Source organism: Astatotilapia calliptera, chromosome 22, assembly GCF_964374335.1.
Source record: "Astatotilapia calliptera chromosome 22, fAstCal68.1, whole genome shotgun sequence".
Lineage (NCBI taxonomy): Eukaryota > Metazoa > Chordata > Actinopteri > Cichliformes > Cichlidae > Astatotilapia > Astatotilapia calliptera.
In genome coordinates, this window is record NC_137442.1 from 7005313 (window position 1) to 7023518 (window position 18206).

Genomic DNA, 18206 nt, shown 5'->3' on the forward strand with positions numbered 1-18206 from the left:
ATCTAAATCTTTTTCTTTTCATTGCCCTGACTTTGGTTTGAAATCGGAGAAAGAATGCTTTTAAAGCCAACAAAGCCCAAAAGAGTGTATATAACAGACATTCAAATATTATTGTCTGAGAAAGTTTCCAGTCTGTGCGGTGGGGGGCCTCACTAATTTACTCGCCAAAGACAAATATTGTAGGTAAAGACTCGAACGTACTAATCCACCCTGCCTTGGTTACAGATGACGTTCACTGAATTTAATTTAATTTTTTTTTTCTTTTAGTCTGAGCTGGATGCCATCCTAGTGAAACGTACAGCGTGTAAAATTTGTGCGCGCACGCCTGAGTGTGCCACGTCCCAGCTTCGCCCCGGTCTCGAAGCCGACTCTCGTTCTGGTCCCGGCCACCCAGTGTAAACACAGCCCATATGGAGCGTTAGATCCTGGGTGACATAAGTGCAGCACGAAACTTTAATTATAGCCTCCGTGTGATGTGGCCCACACACTGACATGTTGTGATATGATGGTTTCATGCGACGGTTGCACGCACGCCCACGTCAATCTGGATCGATTGGTGAGCACAGACGCGGCGAACATACATGCACGCATGCAGTTTTTCTCTCTGCGCTCGTCATCGCTGACACACATGGCAGATGTGCTCAGAAACCTCACTCAGCAGCTCTGGAGGGGAAAAAAAAACAGAAGAGCCCAACCCATGTTTGTGATGGCAGTAAGAGCAACTTTTCCAATATTTAATTCTGGCACGTGCTCGGATGCCAAGAATTTATTGCCGTGCCACAGTCTCCCTGGCGAGGAGAGGGAGAGGAGGAGGGGGAGCGAAGGAGAAGGGAACTTGTGGCTTAGTGTGTAACCCGCTGTTTTTTTGTGTGTGTGCGCCTGTGACCCTCTGGTTAAAATAAAACCTCCTGTCATTAGTGACTTTTCCCATTCTCTTCAGGTTCAGAGGGTAGTTTGTGGAAATTTTAGAAATGTAAAAATCTAAAATAAGTCAGCTCGATGTTTCAGCCAGTGTTTTACGAGCTAGACTGAGGTAACTTAGGCCCAGGGAGGATTGGGAAAACTGTCTTCAGATAGTCCACAGTGCTTTCATATTACTCCTGTGCATCCATTCAGCAGCTTCCAGTGAAATTCAGAGGTTTTTTAAAGCACATTATTTACATGAAAGCTCGAACATGGCCTGTTTCTGTAGCACACCTGCTAAGATCTTATTCTGGCATTCGCTCTTATTTTTAATCCAGTTCACAGACGAAAGGATGTATATGTAAAACTTGGTGACATCTGTTTGATTTTTGCTTCCTCACAGGCCGAGGAGTCCCCCAGAGTGCTCCGCCCGTGCCGTCCGGAGGCACCCACTTCCGTTTTCCCCCCTCCACACCATCCGAGGTCCTCTCATCCACAGAGGAGCTGCGCAGCCCGGGAATGTTCAGCAGCGTGGGCCGCCGCATGGCCCGCGGCTCCGTGAGCGACTGCAGCGACGGCACCTCCACCAACTCTGAGCTGGAGGAGGCTGTGGGTGCAGAGGACAGGGTTGGGGGTCCTGAGAGAGCTTTCAGGAGTCTCCTTCCCCCCCGCATGCCTCATGAGTCTCTGTTCAGGGTCTACGGTGGAGCCCCAAATCCTGGGCTCCCCAGACCTGCTCCCAGAGTCCACCCAGAGCCTCTGTCCCCATTCCCCATCTCACCCCTACCCGGCTCTGGAGGTCTGCTGGCCCCAACTCTCTCCCCAGCCCTGTCTATGACCCCCACCCCTCACCTCTCTTACACCCCGTCCCCCTCCATGTCGTCCCCCATGTTGGGCTCCCACTTCTCCTTCAACCCGGAGGACATGAAGCACTACCTACAGGCTCATACCCAGTCCGTCTACAACTACCACCTCAGCCCCCGAGCATTCCTCCACTACCCCAATATCGTCATCCCACAGCCCCACCGCCCCACCCCCGAGAAACCGGCCGCTGCACATCACCTCCACGGCCCACCCATGCCGCTCTCTCATTCCCTCAGTCAGCAGCCCGGAGGCGGAGAGGAAGGACACCAGCATCCATCGCCATTCAAGTTCAAGCTGCAGCCACCTCCGCTCGGACGCAAGCAGAGGGAAGCGGGAAGCTCAATGGCCGCTTCTTCCTCCTCCTCTTCCAGCCAGTCCTCCTCGTTTACAGGGTCCAGTCAGATGACCAATTCTCTGCTGAGCAGAGGGCCGCCTAATATCAAGGTGAGTCTCCAAGCACACGTGCATGAGCCAAAACTGAGTTTGCATCACATCTCGTAAGACTGAAGGTGCAACTTTGTGTCCAGAAATTTCAGCCCGGCAAATCCACAAAAGTTACAAATATCTCTGAAATATCCTCTTCAGCTGGGTCACATTACAGCTTTATGTCATTTAGTTCAAACAAACTGTTTAATGTGTCACCAGAAATATATTTAAGAAATTCTTTCTCTCCAGGTGGAGCCCATTTCAGACATAGAGTCAGAAGAAGATGTGGAGGTGACCGACATCAGTGAGGAAGATGAAAAGAATCATAACGATGAGGACAATGAAGGCGATATCTTCACACCGACAGCTGGCCACAACAATCACCATCAGCTAAACAACCATCACCAGGCTAACGGAAACAGCAGCAGCCCCTCTGCTCCTCTTCCTCAGAACAATAACCCCGACGATGACCCCGACGATGAGGTCTTCAAGACCCCCGCCACGCCTCCTATCGGTGGGGGTGGTGGCCTGGCCTTCCCTCTGATCAGTCTGAAGAGCGAGCCGGGGAGCCAAGCAGCTCCCATCAGCCCCGGAGGCACGCGCTGCATCCCGCTGAAACTTCGCTTCAAGCGCCGCTGGAGCAAAGACCAGAAGATGGAGGCGGACGGAGAGAGGGACGAGGCAGAGGACAAGAAAGTGCGGGCTGAAGGCGAGGAGGAGGCGGAGAGAAGAGGAAGCGAGGTGGAGAACGGAGGAGGACGAGGAGAGGGGGTTATTTTGGGGCTAATGCTGCCGCCGCCTCCCACCCAGCGCAGAGCGAGCTCGGAGCTGCAGAGGGCCACAGCGCAGCTGTCTCTGGAGAACTCCGGCTGCTGAGCTCCACGCGTGCACAGGATCTGACTTGGAGACAAGACCTCGGATAGTCTCGTCGGTCCTCGCCAGCAGTAGTAAACGTAGCAGGATTTGATTTGACGCAAGAGTTCGTTTGATGCTAAAATGGAGACAAACGCTTAAAGGTTTAATGCGCTTTGATTTAGCTCTTCAGCTTCTATGTGAACATGCGTGTGTATCATATGCAGGAATGTGTGTTTTTGTGCAATAATTCGAGGAGTCGTTGGTCTCTTTTTCCTCGTACACTTCTTAAATTGCAGAACAAAATATTTTCCTTCATATGAAACACCAACATGTTCAAATAGAGAGAAAAATTTGGCGGCTTTGTTTCCGTTTTCGCATCGTCACGTCTTTTGGCGGTCAGTACTGTCAGCAGGTAGCTGCTCGGCATTATGATGTATGTAAAAGCTTGGGTTGCCTCTAATGTACAGTAAGGCGAGACGCCTCGCATCTCACCAGATGCGGTGGACGCCGTCTCTCCTGTGACTCGAACACTAAGAGATAACCAAACTTAGATTGTACATGGATTTTTGCCCACTTCTATTTCTTTTAACATTAGAGTTCTGCAGAGAGGGCGTCTGCTCTTTAATATCCATTTGCACACTGCCTCATCCATCCCTCCACACCCTCACAGTGCCAGTAAGGTCTGCCATGGTTCCCCCCACATCGCATCTGTGCCCAGATTACGTCTTTGATGGGATTAATGGGTCCTTCTTCTGGAACTCTGAGACAAAATACAAGGGTGCAAAGATCCAGGTTGTAAGAAAGTAGAATTCCCCTCTCTCCTTTGTACTCACCATAACAGACAGTTCCTGATTTTAAAAAAGGAAGAAAAAAGAGACTTTTAACCGCCCTGATGGAGATTATAGAAGTGCCTCTCTGTCTGCACCCGTCACCTTGCAGTTCCTTACAGGACGGAGAGCTGCGAGCTAAAAAAGAGCCGACCTCGCTCCGAAGGATCTTACGGACTTGAGGTGATTAGAAAGAGCTCAACAATCAGCGGGGACACCACGGGACTGAGGGGCCTCCTCGTCCTCGGCTCGTTCGCTGTACAGACAAGAGATGAACGAAGCTGAAAAGGAGAGGACTGTTTTCCTGACCCGTCGCACAAGATTGTTTGCAAATGAATTTGACGTTGTACAGCAAAAAGCATCCGGGTCTGGGAAGAGAGCGGCGGATATTTCTCTCCAATTTTCTCTTCGGTTGTTGCGGAAATGAGGAAGCATCCACTAGCAAGGCTGTAATTACACACACTCCCACAGAAACAAGTGTGTGTGTGTGTTTGTGGACCCAAAGCTGGTGCACTAACCTCGAGGATACAGAGGGTTTCTCTGCTTTTTATGTCCCTGCGTGACTTCGCACAATCACCGAGGGGTTTTTGGAGGTTTGATGGTGTCTGATTTAAAAACTCTCGTCTGCATTCCCCTGATTTGTTTTTAGGACTTCTGTCAAAGGACGTTTGTGCCTCTTGAGGACGTGGACAGTATTTTAGGGCATTTTTGCAGTGATCTGAGGGCTTTCTGTGTTTTGGATATAATCTGTTCACGTGATGTTTTGTTTTTGTATTTGAGAAGCAGCGATTCGTCTAACGGCGGGGTGGGTGGGCGAACAAGAACGGGAACCATGAAATGAATGTCGAGCATCAAGGTTAACTCAGGCAAACCTTCACTGAGATGTTGCTATAACAGCTCATTTTTATGTCGTTTTATTCAGAGTTTTAAACAGAAATGTGCCCGTTTTAAAGAACAACAGGTAGATTGTGCCTTTTTTTTTTTTCTCGAGTTTTATTGACCTACCCCCGGCTTAATGTTTTATCTCACACACTCACAGAGTACCACCATGCCTTCTGCTTTTGTAAAAGATACAGAATAAGTAAATCTACACATATATATTTTATTCAAATATATATTGAATTCAAATATTATATTTCAATATGGTCATTTGATACAAATCAGGAGAATCCTACTATTTTTAATGGTAAAGATGTGTGTGTATATACTCTAATGGGCATATTATTACCAGTATAATTCAGCCTTTGCCTTCTCACCCTTGCCTTCTCTTTGACCGTTGAGCTGCAGCGACAAAAGGCCACTGGTATCAGAGTTTTATATTTATATTGTTCAAAAAAACGGGGGGGAAGCAGTTATTGTGTATTCAGGGGACGGAGGGTGTGACTTGGAGAAAGGAGTGAACTTTTAACCCGGTGGTTCTCGAACTTAAAAGTTCACACCTCACACGTTTTTTTGTTGTTGTTTTTTCCCTTATCAAACTTTCAGGCATCAAATTTGTTCGTTTTAGTTCCACTTCATGTTCCACAGTTTGAGACCTGCTGATTTAACCTGACCCGGGTTAACTCATTATGACTCTGTTATCTGGTGTGTTTGTTTTAATGCCCGTGGAGTGGCAGCTGGGTGGAGTTTAACCACCACAACACGGAGTCTGTCGCAAGAAAGGCAAATTTAGGAGGGGTTGTCCTCCCGTTTGCTCGCTCTCCACCCGCCTCAAACTTAAAAATCAGCTTAAAAGAGGTGAAGGTCGCAAAACAGGGAGCGGGGAACGGACTCGTGTGTTCAGGGCGCTTTCTGATTGGACGGCACAGGTATTCAGCTTCATGTCGCCACATGAGGTCAGCAGGGCCACAGCTGTGATAGGACTGGACTTTGACTGAGGATTCGAAGCTTTGTGTGTCTGTGCTGATCTGAAGCCTACACACACACACAGTACGATGGTTAGCGAGGCTTTACTGTGGCTACAATAAAGGGAAACATGACATCACACCTGACATCAGACGCCTCCGCAGTCTTTTGGCACTGCCATAGAAACTGCAGCCAATCACACGCAGCGAGGAAACTGCATCAGTAAACCTCAGGGCAGAGTGGAGAGAGAGAGAGGGACTTCCCATAATCTGACTCGCTCATTCTTGTCTGTGTGTGTGTGGTTTCTATGGTTAAGCCGTTTACACACACACACACACACACACACACACACACACACACACACACACACACACACACAGAGCTTTTTAGCCCAGTCTGCAGAGAGTCTTGGTGCAGGTTTTAGTCCTGTTTGTCCAACCAGCTCCAGTCTCAAATCCATGTCCTAAACCAATCATCAGCTGTCTCCATCAGGCACGTGGTACGTGTCCACAGGGGTGTTTTGGACACACTTTTGAAGTTGATGAGCAAAAATCCCACCAGCTCTGATGAAGGACCCTGACAGCGTAGAGTCTGCATATCTGCTCACATGCATACATTTACCTAAAGACAGAGCACCTCCGGCTTTCTCCATTCATTGCGTACAGCCTAGCGGGATTGCCTGGAGCTTGATTTGCTCTCACAGGTGTCACAGTGCACCAGGACACCCCTGATTTGTTTAAAGCAGCCTCATCACCAGAAACACCTGTGGCCTCATTTTCAGGGCTCTTCTCTCGAGCAGTGTTGCTCTCTTAAATCCCACTCCTCCTTAAATTTGATTGGTCAGAGAGAGAGGTCACAGTGATGGGGAAAAACCTACACCGTAAACTCTGAGGGAACTTCAAGGACAGATGTAGCAGTTAACACGAGTCTGGTAGAGGAAAATAAAAACACCCGAACTGTTACACCTGTGCTGCCTTACCTGACAACAGAATAACAGTTTCCCACCAGCTTCACATTTTCACTCCTCAGCCTCATCAGTGCTGTTCTTACCATTTTTCTTCTGTATTATTTCAGACGTATTACTGTTACTCTTGTAATTATTATCTTATTAACATTAATAATTTTTTTAAATTGCATTGTATCCTCTCGCCACGACCCGGCCTCTTCTCCATTAATTCCTGGTTTTCTGTGAGTTTGCGCTCTTTCCGTAACTAGTCGGCTTCAGTGCAGTCTTTATTTTTTATTATTTTTCTTTTAATTACGCTGATTTTATAACCGTGTTACCGTGGACAGGAGCGGGGTCACATTAACCCCCCACGTGCTCTACAGCGAGGGGGTCAGACACAGTCATTTTCATTTTATGATGATATGTATATATATTTTCCCTTTTTTTTTGGAGGACTCTGTAAGAAAAAGAGCATTGTACTGTTTAACCATTTTATTATTTGCAACGTGTCCCCCTGTGTTTTCACTCGGGTCTCTGTCTCTCCTCTCATGTCCACCTCAGCGGTGAGCGCTCACTCCAGAGGACAGACGGAGACTTGTTTTTTTTTTATGTCATGGAGGATCCACATGTACTTCTGTTTCACTGCTATCTGTTCATCTTCATTTGTAATTAAATAATAATCAGGGTTCATTAAAAAAAGGTCAGTTTCTGTCTTTATTTCATGTTTCTGCCACTTGAAAACACAATGGGGAGTTTGTTTACGGACTTTGATGTTAGCTGGAGTTAGAATTCAGGAAAATTTTAAATTTACTGACATTTTTTGTAGATATTTTGACTGTAGATGAGTAAAATATACCCAGATACCTGGTTTGTTGTACCATTATCTAATATTTTCAGTAAAAATACACATTTAGAGTGGTAGATGCTCATGTAAAGTATATCCAAAACCCTATTTTGGTAAGGGGCAGGCAATCCATGGAGTAGGCTTAGGAAGTAGGTGGCCCGACGGTGCTTCCTTTTGTCAGAGGTGCTGCACTGTTGTCCAAATAAGCATCATTTTAAACTGTGAATCATGCAAAGCTACTGTAGTAGAGTGTAAATTTTTATGATTGCCGCCCCCTTTTTTTAAGGTTGGGATAAAGCAGTGATTCTAAGGCATTTTATACTATATTGTTAAAAAAAACAAAAAACTGCGCAAGCACTTTGCAACAGTGGGAAGGAAGAACGCCCTTTTAACAGGAAGGAACCTTCAGCACAGCCAGGCTCAGGGAGGGTTGAGAAAACCGACATGCTGCAGTGGCACATAAATTCGTCTGGTGTTGTGCTTTGTAGCGTACAGTCGCTACGAAGATGGCTAGCACCTAGTCATCCACAATTTCATCATTAGATGGTAAGCCTCGTGCTCACTATCTGATGATAAAGTTTACATTGTGCAGATACAGAACTTATAACACCTCTCAGGGGCACATGTCTATGATTCAGTTCCTTATAAAGATCATCTATGCTATTGAGATCTGGAGACTGGCTAGGACACTCCATGACCTTGATGTGCTTCTTCAGCCACTCCTTTGTTGCCTTGGTGGTATGCTTTGGGTCACAGTCATGCTGGAAGATCCAAACACAGCCCATCTTCAGTACTGAGGGAAGGAGGTTCTCGTTGAAGATTTTACAGTACATGGCCCCTAAATGCAGTGAAGTCGTTTTGTGCTCTTAACAAAAACATAAAGCCAAACTGTAATGCTTCCACCTCTGTGCTTGACTGTGGGGGTGGTGTTCTTTGGGTCATACTCAGCACTTTCTCCCAAGCGTTATCGGAATCATTTAGGCCCGGGGTGGGGAACTCCAGGCCTCAAGGGCTGGAGTCCTGCAGATTTTAGATCTCACCCTGGGTCAGCACACCTGAATCAAATGATTAGTTCATTACCAGGAATTTTAAGACATGCTGAGGAAGTAATTTAGCCTTTTAAATCAGCTCTGTTGGATCAAGAACACGTCTAAAACCTGCAGGACACCGGCCCTAATAATCCATTTAAAATGGTCCGAAAGGCTTCAGCATCCCAATTTAGTAGAGGCTTCACTTACTTATTTCGCTGCTAATGGTCTAGTTAAAAAAATCTAACTGCGCAAATGTTACAGAGGTAGAAACTATTCAAAGAGAACAAGTCCTCCCCTTGTGTCAGCTGTAAGCATGTTTACTTCTGCTGTTTACCTGGATTGACTCACTTTTGTAACGAGCCTCAGGTGGCCATTAAAGGAACTGCAGTCAGGCGCTTCACGTGGGCTTTGTTTTTCATCCCTGGAGGTTTCTGCTGGGCTCAAAGCTGGTCTGCAAATGTTTCTCTGCTGTTCTGAACAGATGTTAAACTTGAACATGTAGCGGCTGGAATAACAGAAAATGTCTGATTCGTCTTCACAGTCAGGTCTTTTAACATTTTCTAGATAATTAATGAACAGATAACGAATATAATCATTAGCGACATCCTGATTGGCTGTTAAAAGAGGAGAATTTGAAGCCGCTTGCCAGCTTTTACTCACTTGCTGACGTGTGCCAAACTATTACTGAGTCAGATCGTTTTGTTTTCAGCAACCTGCAGCCTCTGAACGCTTCGTGACTCAACCGATGTCAACAGCAAGTTAAGTGCTTTGTACTCGTCTAAGTCTCTGCACATTTTATGAAAGAAAGCCATCCATGGATAAACATTCCCGCTTCTGTTCGCTGTAGGCCTGCAACACTGATTAAAACCAGTGTTTTTGTGAGTTCAGGTGCAGAAAGGTCTTTAAAACAAAGACAAGATGTTAAATTAGGATTCTGGTGAAATGACAGGAATGAGTCAAACATCCTGTTTATTGCTTTTCATTTATGTTTTTTTCCATTAAATTTCAGTATGAGTGCAGCAGCAGTGCACATGGCCAGCATTAGTCATGACTGCCCTGAGAGTTTTAATAATTATGATGCTAATCGTGTCCCAAATGACACCTCGGTGATCCGCCCACCTCATGTTTTCACTCCTGCCGACATGGAAGTTCTAATTACTCACCCGACTGGCAAATCTCTCTCATAGCCCGGTGTGGGCTTATCTTTCTGCTGTGCCTTCTCATGATTTGAATCAGTAACGTTTGTGCCACCTCACAAATTTTGGGTGCACTTTGCTCTGCGGCAGCAGTGTGGGTTCAAGTGAAAGGTCAGAATTCACTTTCTTACTTTCAGATCACTTTCAGGCTTTAGTTCTTGAGATTCAAACAGAAAGATGTTGATAACAGCGCAGTTTTTGAATACAATGCCAAAGCTAAGGCTGAACATTTCTTTGTCCAGTGCAAAGTTAGAAAATAATATTATTCGAGTCCCTTAAAAAAACTTTTTACCTATAAAACCATAAATATTGGATTTACCGTAATTGAGGCTAAAAAACTCAGACCTGACACTAAAGAGTCAAAGACTAGTACTTCCTGACTTTTGAAAAAAGAGACTTAAATTACTAAAAGATGATCAACCCTAGTTTGACAGTTTCCAATTTGATAAAGAAGAACGGTGTATGAAAAAGCATCCAGTAAGAAAAAATGTAGTTTTATTGCTTTTTTGTAATTGATTGTAAGACAAAATATAAATATGAAGTAGATCTAAAAACCAGGTATATTAAAGTGACGTGAAATGTTTAGTTTCCACTTTTCTGGGCTTTAACCCAAAGGTTTTCCACCATGACTCACATTTTGACTCAAATAAAGCATCATTATGTTTAAGTATAAAGTCACTAAAAGAAACATATAGCCTAAAGAGCTGTTTTCTCTCACCTGTTTGTGTAGCTACCACTTTCCAACCATTAAAAACTGCCTCTCCCAGTGTTTCACTCCTGGTTTCTTTAGTAAAACTTTGGCTCCCCCTGCTGTCTGAAGTCAGAACTGCAGCTTTGATTTTCCAGAAAACCCTCCTGGTTTGCTGAGTTCCCAGCAGAACTGGACGGGATGAAGGTGAAACCTGAATGACTTTATAATTAAATGTTTCCCTGAAGATTGTTTACATACAAACATAAACATGCATTTAAGGCTGGGCTGATCATTTTGGAAACTGGCACTCAGGGAAAGTCCCACTGTGGAAGGAACTGGAATAAAAAAATGTCTTTAGTTTACAGGCTTTGTAATTTTGTGTTTCCCTGAACTGTGTAATTTACAGCAATTCAGATGGTTTTTTTCTTTTGTTTATCATCTGCTTCCCAGATGTTGGTCGGTGGGTTAGCACAGTGAGATTTGCCTTTAGGTGGACAACAGCCTGTTGGCTTTGCTTAGTTAAGATAAAGACCGGAAACAACATCTAGACTGGCTTTGACTAAAGTAAACACTGAATAATATTAAAAATTATTTTTTAGACAGTAAAATATTAAAATTTAAAGGAAACAATGGCAATATGAACATAACAAAGTTTTTTTTCTCAAACATGTTTGCAGCTTTGAGAGAAAACCCCACAGTCACAGTTGTGATGCTCCTCTGCTACAGTGCTGTGGGTATTGTGAACAGAGGAGTCTGAGCCTCTGTGCTAACTATGAAATTTCACCACTATTTCCATAAAAAGGACCCTCAGTTATATTTCTCACTGACTTTCTGTAATTTAAGCAGCAGCTGTGTCACCCATCAGTTACTGCAGCACCACAGCTCTGTCAGCAGGCACTCGCATCACGTCTTACTTTATATCAGAATCAGTTTTCTTTCTTCTTGTTTCTGTTAATCATTCCATCATTTGTTTCAGTCCGTCTCCCCTGCAGTGCTCTTCGGCTGCTGCTCCCGTCGGGGGGACGGGCAGTACTGGAAGGAGGCAGACTGACAGGCTGTTTGGCCTCCAGCTGAGAGCGATTGTAGTCTGAGGTCAGAGGTCACAGTCCAGGGAGTCCAAGACAGAAACCAGATCACAACAGAAGGCTAATTATCATGCATTGTAGCTGGCCTCCTGCTGGGACGGCATTCGCTTTCACCAGCAGGCCACAGTGAAGCTTCTGGACCTCCTGCATTTAAAACAGGGTGAGACGCATGTGAGCAGAAACACTTGTTATTAAATTATGCACTTACACTCAGAGTTAGAAATTAAATCTTTGTATTAGAGGAAAGGAGTATACCAAACTATAAATGAAGCTAATTTGCACATTTTATTCTGCTTTTCTCATCAAAAAAATTGTTAATGCAAGAAAAATATCCAAATATTAACAGGAAAATCTCAAACCAAACTCTTACCACCTCTGTAAAATCAATATTTAATATCAATGACTTACATGAAATACAGTTAAGTAATAAAATGAAAGAAAACAAGTGAGCACTACTGCATATAAACTCGACTAGATACATACACATATACACTTGTGCTAACAATTCAAGAAACATTTGGTATATTTTATATCCCCCCTCTGTCCTTTTTTCCGGATCCTTGTAGTACTTTGGTAGTAGTATTATGATCTTAGGAGCCGATGTGTCAGTGGAAATGAAAACAACTAAACTGTGACAGCAAATTCAGAAACAAACTAAGCCTGCTCGGTGAAAACATTTATCACAAGGTATCCACGAGAGTTAAACTTAGTATCTGAACTCAGAAACAGCAGATAAGAAAACAGCTTTTCACAGGGTTCCATTTGGAAGTAATGAACATGATGTATTGAGATAAACAATTTGACTATTATTATGCTGTTTGATGATTAAACTCAGTTGACCCATCATAGCAGGCTGGAGACCAACAATGATAGGAATTAGGAACCCCAGAGTCTAGATGGTGGTAATGAAGATGAAGGGGGGAATGATAGAAAAGCAGTGAGATTTACAGTAGACAGAATAGCGGCTGATTGGCTCACAGACGGTGGGCAAGAAAAAGACTGGAGTAGATAATGATTGAGTTTGCAAGCGTGGGAAAGTGGAAGCGATGAAGACAAGCATCTCGAACACCCAGGAAAGCAGGCGGATGACTGATTACAGCTCTTCCTTATTGAACTTACGCATAAGCTTCATTTAGATTCATGCTTGTATATGTTTATGTTAAGAATACATATTCTTACCCAAGGTGGCATGCTGTGACTTTTACAGAAATGCAAGCGGAGATGACCACCTCAATTTTTAGAAGCACTCCTTTAATAAAAGTAGCAATGAAACCACCTTACTACACATGAATCTGTATTATTGGCAAATTGCTCTTAAAGTATCAAGAGTATTCTGCAGAACACATTGTTCCCCATCGGTGTTATACGGTTACAAGGTTGGTCTGAATTTAAATGCTTCATATGCTGTTTGAGCTACAGCAGGGGTCCCCAATCCCAGTCCGCGAGGGCTGGTTTCCTGCAGGTTTTAGATGTGTCCTTGATCCACCACAGCTGATTTAAATGGATAAATTACCTTCTCAACACGTCTTGAAGTTCTCCAGAGGCCTGGTAACAAACTAATCATGTGATTCAGGTGTGTTGACCCAGGGTGAGATCTGAAACCTGCAGGGACACCGGCCCTCGCGGACTGGGATTGGGGACCCCTGATCTACAGTAATGTATTATATTCTAAAATGATGCTAAATGATAAAAATGAAGGTGTTGGCAAAACAGCTGGTTAAACTATCTTCAGCTAAAAACCTTCTGCTAAAGTAGACAGTGAATAATTTGTTCCATTTCTGTATTAAAGAGCTGTAAACCATATCACTGTCACAGTTTGGGGGGTGTGGGGAAGGAGGACCCAGGCGCGGTGCTCTATGTACAAGCAGTACGTTTATTTACAGTGTGTGGAAATAACAACAATAAATCCCCGTGGTTTCCCCTGACTCCCGTGTCGTGTCTCTCCGTGACTAGTCCGTGTCTCAGTGCTCTCCGCTCCCGTGTCTCAGCACTCCTCGTGCTGGCTGCTGTCTGGCGCTCCACACTTCTCCTGGGGACACAATAGACGCAGCCGTCAGGACACATAACCGCGGGCATACATACACTAACTCAGTTCAAATGGATGACTAACGTGGAGACTCACGCAATGATCCCGCATCGGTGGGAGCTCCAAGACTCTCCTAAGTAGCACCCCCGACGAGGCCTGACCAGCAGCAGGTGTGTGGCTTCGGGTGTGGCCAGACCGTCAGCAGGGCCACACCCACCAGGCCTGAAGGCGCCCACTGAAACACATATACACACACGCAAACAGGGAGAAGGACAGCAACACCAAATATACATACAATAACAATAGTAATAATATAATTCATAACTGCTCAGGGACCCTGACAATCACTGATGAATATCACATTATCAACTTTGATCTTTTTAAGTCTAGGCCAGAGTTTTATGAACAGCCGTTGGGTGATGGCATCAACTTTTTCAGTAGAGGAAGGTGAACTGGCATTTTTATTGACACGTGTCACCACCTTCTTGATACAGGCTTCCACAGATAACCTGTAATTTTCAGCCTCTTCAGCATCACACAGGGCTGGATTCTGCATAGTGTCGATCAGGTGATTTTTAATGATATCTACCGTCAGTTTTCTCAACACTGGGTCCTCGTCGTTCAGTAACATCAGTAAATGTTTTTTCTTAACAGAATGTTTTCTGACGTAGCTCTTGGTAAATGGCCCGGTCGAGATCTTTCAGTTTATATACATGTATATGCAGATCTTTGATCCTGTTGTCAGACAACATGTGTTTTTTTGTGTGTCCCGTTTGGATCTTTAGCCATAAGAATTGTTGTCTTAAGGCCAAGAAAGATGCCAAGCGGATTTATTTTACCAAGTGGATCATCATGGCCTTGCCATATTGGTCCATTTGATTGACCTTTATTATAATTACAACATGTGTTTTAACAGGTACCTGTGGAGTTGTTTTTAGAAGGTCTGTAGTGCGAATTATTTTCAACTCGTGTGAGCACAGCATCAATGAGTGCGCTCACATGTTCTTCTTCATCATAATTGCTGACAGTAATGCCAGATGATGATTTTTTCTCCACTATTGGAAATATATTACTTTTAAATTCTTCTAAACGTGTTTGAGAAATGGCTTTAGTTTGTTCGTCCTCGTCATCCTCGGCTCTAACGCACCACGAGAAGAACCTTGCAGGCAGGTTTTTACGGACGAGGTGATCTTCAAATATGGAAATGATCACCTCTAGGTACGGCTGACCTACGGCTAGCACAATGATCACGAGATCAGGGCTAATGTCCAGCCACTTTGATGTCTAAAAAAAAAAAAAAAAAAAAAAAAAAAAAAAATCACCTTTTCAAGTTTTTTTAATCCCCTGTGTGTGATTTTGAGAGGTTTTTGCTCAACTTGTGCCCACAGAGCTGTGAAGAGGCGCTGCTGAATCATTTCCGATGGCGACACCTTTGCGTCTTTGGAGGCACGTGAAAAATCTTAATTGCCCATTGTTTTTGGAAAAATCTAAATTGCCCATAGGTATGAGTGAATGTGAGTACGAATGTTTAGCCCTGTGACAGACTAGCGACCTGTCCAGGGCGTACCCTGCCTCTCGCCCTGAGATAGCTGCCATAGGCTCCAGCGCCCCCTGCGACCCTGAAAAGGAAAAGCGGAAGTTAGGGGTGGGCAACTCCAGGCCTCGAGGGCCGGTGTCCCTGCAGGTTTTAGATGTGTCCTTGAACCAACACAGCTGATATAAATGGCTAAATTAGCTCCTGAAAATGTCCTGAAGTTCTCCAGAGGCCTGGTAACGAACTAATCATGCGATTCAGGTGTGTTGACCCAAGGTGAGATCTAAAACCTGCAGGACACCGGCCCTCTGGGCCTGGATTTGCCCACCCCTGGCGTAAGTGAATCGATGGATAGATACATACACATATACACTGTGCTAACAATTCAAGAAACATTTGGAATATTTTATATCCCTCCCCTCTTTGTCCCTTTTCCCTATGTCCTTGTAGTACTTCTATTGTGTGCCCACAGAGCTGTGAAGAGGCGCTGTTTAATCTGCAACAGCATCCTGCCATGCGATTGAATTCGTCCCTAACCTTTGGGAACCCTCACATAAATTTTATCGAATGGAAAAAGGTTAGCTTTCATCCTCCAGCTTCACTGTGTTTATGTTATACTAACATAGCTGTATCGCTAGTGATCTCGTAGTACATCATTATGTACCAGCTAGTCCAACCTCAGTAACCCTAAAAAAAAAAAAAGAAAAAAAAAAGAAAAAAAAAAAAGGTCACTGCTGTTTAGTTTTCTGTCTTCATTTATGTTGGAAGTGATAGCAGAGCTGTACGTTTAAATTTTTTCAAAACGTCTCTCAGTCAGAACATTATATATTATGTTTAGGTGGCCCTTTCGAGATTTTTTTTCATTGATGTGCAGATCTTTGATTGTGTCGTCAGACAACAGGTGTTTCTTCAAAGATACCTGTGGAGCTTTTTTTTAGAAGGTTTGTAGTGCGATTTCTTTGTAGCCCGTGTGAGCACAGCATCAACACTGTAAAATTAATAAATACAAAAATAAAAAATTGTTGCGAAAACTTAAACTCAAGGCAACCCACTGCATTTAGATTTTTAGGTTCTGATGGATAACTTAGTTGAAGCAACTTTTCTCCTAAACTTGAAACCTAACATTTTGTTTTAAAAACGCATTTAGTGTTGTTGCTAAAAAAAAATTTTTATATCAATTTGGGAACTTCAGGTTCATGCACAAGTTTTGCAAACAAAGTTATATGGTACTATTTACCTAAAAATGCAGCCAAGGCCTCAGGCATTTTTTATATAACCATCTAAATCTATTTACAGAACAATCAGGTGTTCTGCAGCAAATAAGAAGGCACACAAATTATTTGTGCCGGTCCAAAGAAAAAAAGAAAAAAGAAAAAAAAAAGTTTGTGTTCAGTATAAGACAGAAGAGAACAGCACAGGCCTAAACCCTGCAGGTCTGACAACAGGAGGTGTATCAGTCCTGTTTTCCCTGTGGGAACAGCGTTTACACTAGAATCTGCTTTTGATGGCTTTTTTGGAGCAAATGTGACATTCAGCAGTATAACTGACACAATACAAAACAATAACTACACTACACACCAACTCTAGCCTCCAAAAACGCTAAACATCACTAATGTCTCACATATGAAAACTTGCGCTCTCTTTCTTTTGCTCGCCGCTTTCCGTCGCGGGTGTCACTCCTAAAACTGCACCTTCTCCCTAAACAACCAAGTGCCGCATGTTGCCATATCATTTTTTTGATTGGCTGACATGGTAAATTCTAACACCAATCCGGTTGTTCAGTCTGACGTCACTAGCCGTGTCTGGACCTAAACTCCGCTGCAGGTTCACATATCAAACGATCACTATGGCATTACTGAGAGTTGAAAAACTGTCTAAAGTCTTTCATCTTTAATAAAATGATCAGCGTTCTGTTCTACCAGGTGTAACAATTGAGTTTAGCATCCAGGCACCCATGAAAACGGAATTTATGACATTTAACGGAGTTAGAAGCTAGCGAGCTAACTCCCTGCTAACTTCTATCTAAATACAATATAGCATGTCCTGACTGCGGGGTTTTGGAAACAAATTAAAACCTACAGCTCTGTTATCACTTCCAGCATAAATGAAGACAGGAAACTAAAAAGCAGTGACGTTTGTAGGGTTACTGAAGTTGGGCTAGCTGGTATATAATGATGTGCTACGTGACCGCTAGCGACACAGCTATGTTAACATAATATAAACAAGCTAACTTTTTTTCCCACTCGATAAAGTTAACGTGAGTGTTCTCGGTGGAGGACTCCACCACCCCGTTCACACAGAAACTAAACCACATTTTTTTTGGCTAAATATGATTTGAACAAATTAAACAACATGGCAGCGGGCGCCCCCGAAATTATTTATTTATTTAAGAATAAAAAATAAAAGGTGGGGGGGGGGGGTTGCCGCTGTTGGTCGTCAGCCATGAGCGAGCTAGCTTATTTTGTCGGGTTTCTTTCGTTCGGTGGTATGGCGAACACCCCCTACATGAAATACACGTAGGGGGTGTCGTGGAGGCTTGTCAGACATGAGCGCGCCTGTTTGGAAGGGATGCTTGTCGGATTTACATTATTTTGTGACATGGCGATTTTTATACGAAAACTTTAAAGCACTATTTCATGATGGAAAACATTAAAGTTGCTCACGAGGGCATTCAAGCAGCACGATTGAGTAAAACAGTCTAGGGGGGATCTTAAATGAGGTAGTAAACACATATAAATGCACATTAAAAGAAACAGTACTTGCCTTCAGAAAGTTGAGATGAACACCTTAGCTGCATCCAGCTCCTGGCGTAAAAAGCCTCGTGTTCGCATTAAGGCAGACGGCCAGGTGGCTTTCAGTCCTTGCAAAAGTGCATCGTAGACCCCGTAGTATCCAAAAATATGACATGCGCATGCGTGCTCAGGCACAGAAAGGCGCCAACAGCTTCAACTCATGTAAAACTTGAATTCATTCATTTTGCCAGCAATAAAGTTCAACTGAGACCAACTTTTGCTCCAAAACGTTAAAGGATTAGTTGAAACCCTTAATGTATTTGAGTTTATGGGGCAACTCAGCTTTTATTGTTGAATTGTGAAAGAAATGACTGTAAGCAAGTTTGATTTTTCACACTGAA

General features: G+C 43.8%; 1 protein-coding gene across 1 annotated transcript in view; it reads left to right on the top strand.

The window, feature by feature from the left end:
* The window catches only part of erf (Ets2 repressor factor), a 45081-nt gene extending 37716 nt beyond the window's left edge, over positions 1 to 7365 (top strand). The window contains exons 4-5 of the mRNA XM_026155570.2: positions 1307 to 2211; positions 2443 to 7365. Of these exons, the coding sequence (XP_026011355.1) occupies positions 1307 to 2211; positions 2443 to 3069 (1532 nt within the window). The 3' untranslated portion in view covers positions 3070 to 7365. The remainder of the gene's footprint in view (positions 1 to 1306; positions 2212 to 2442) is intronic.
* Positions 7366 to 18206: the final 10841 nt, after the last annotated feature.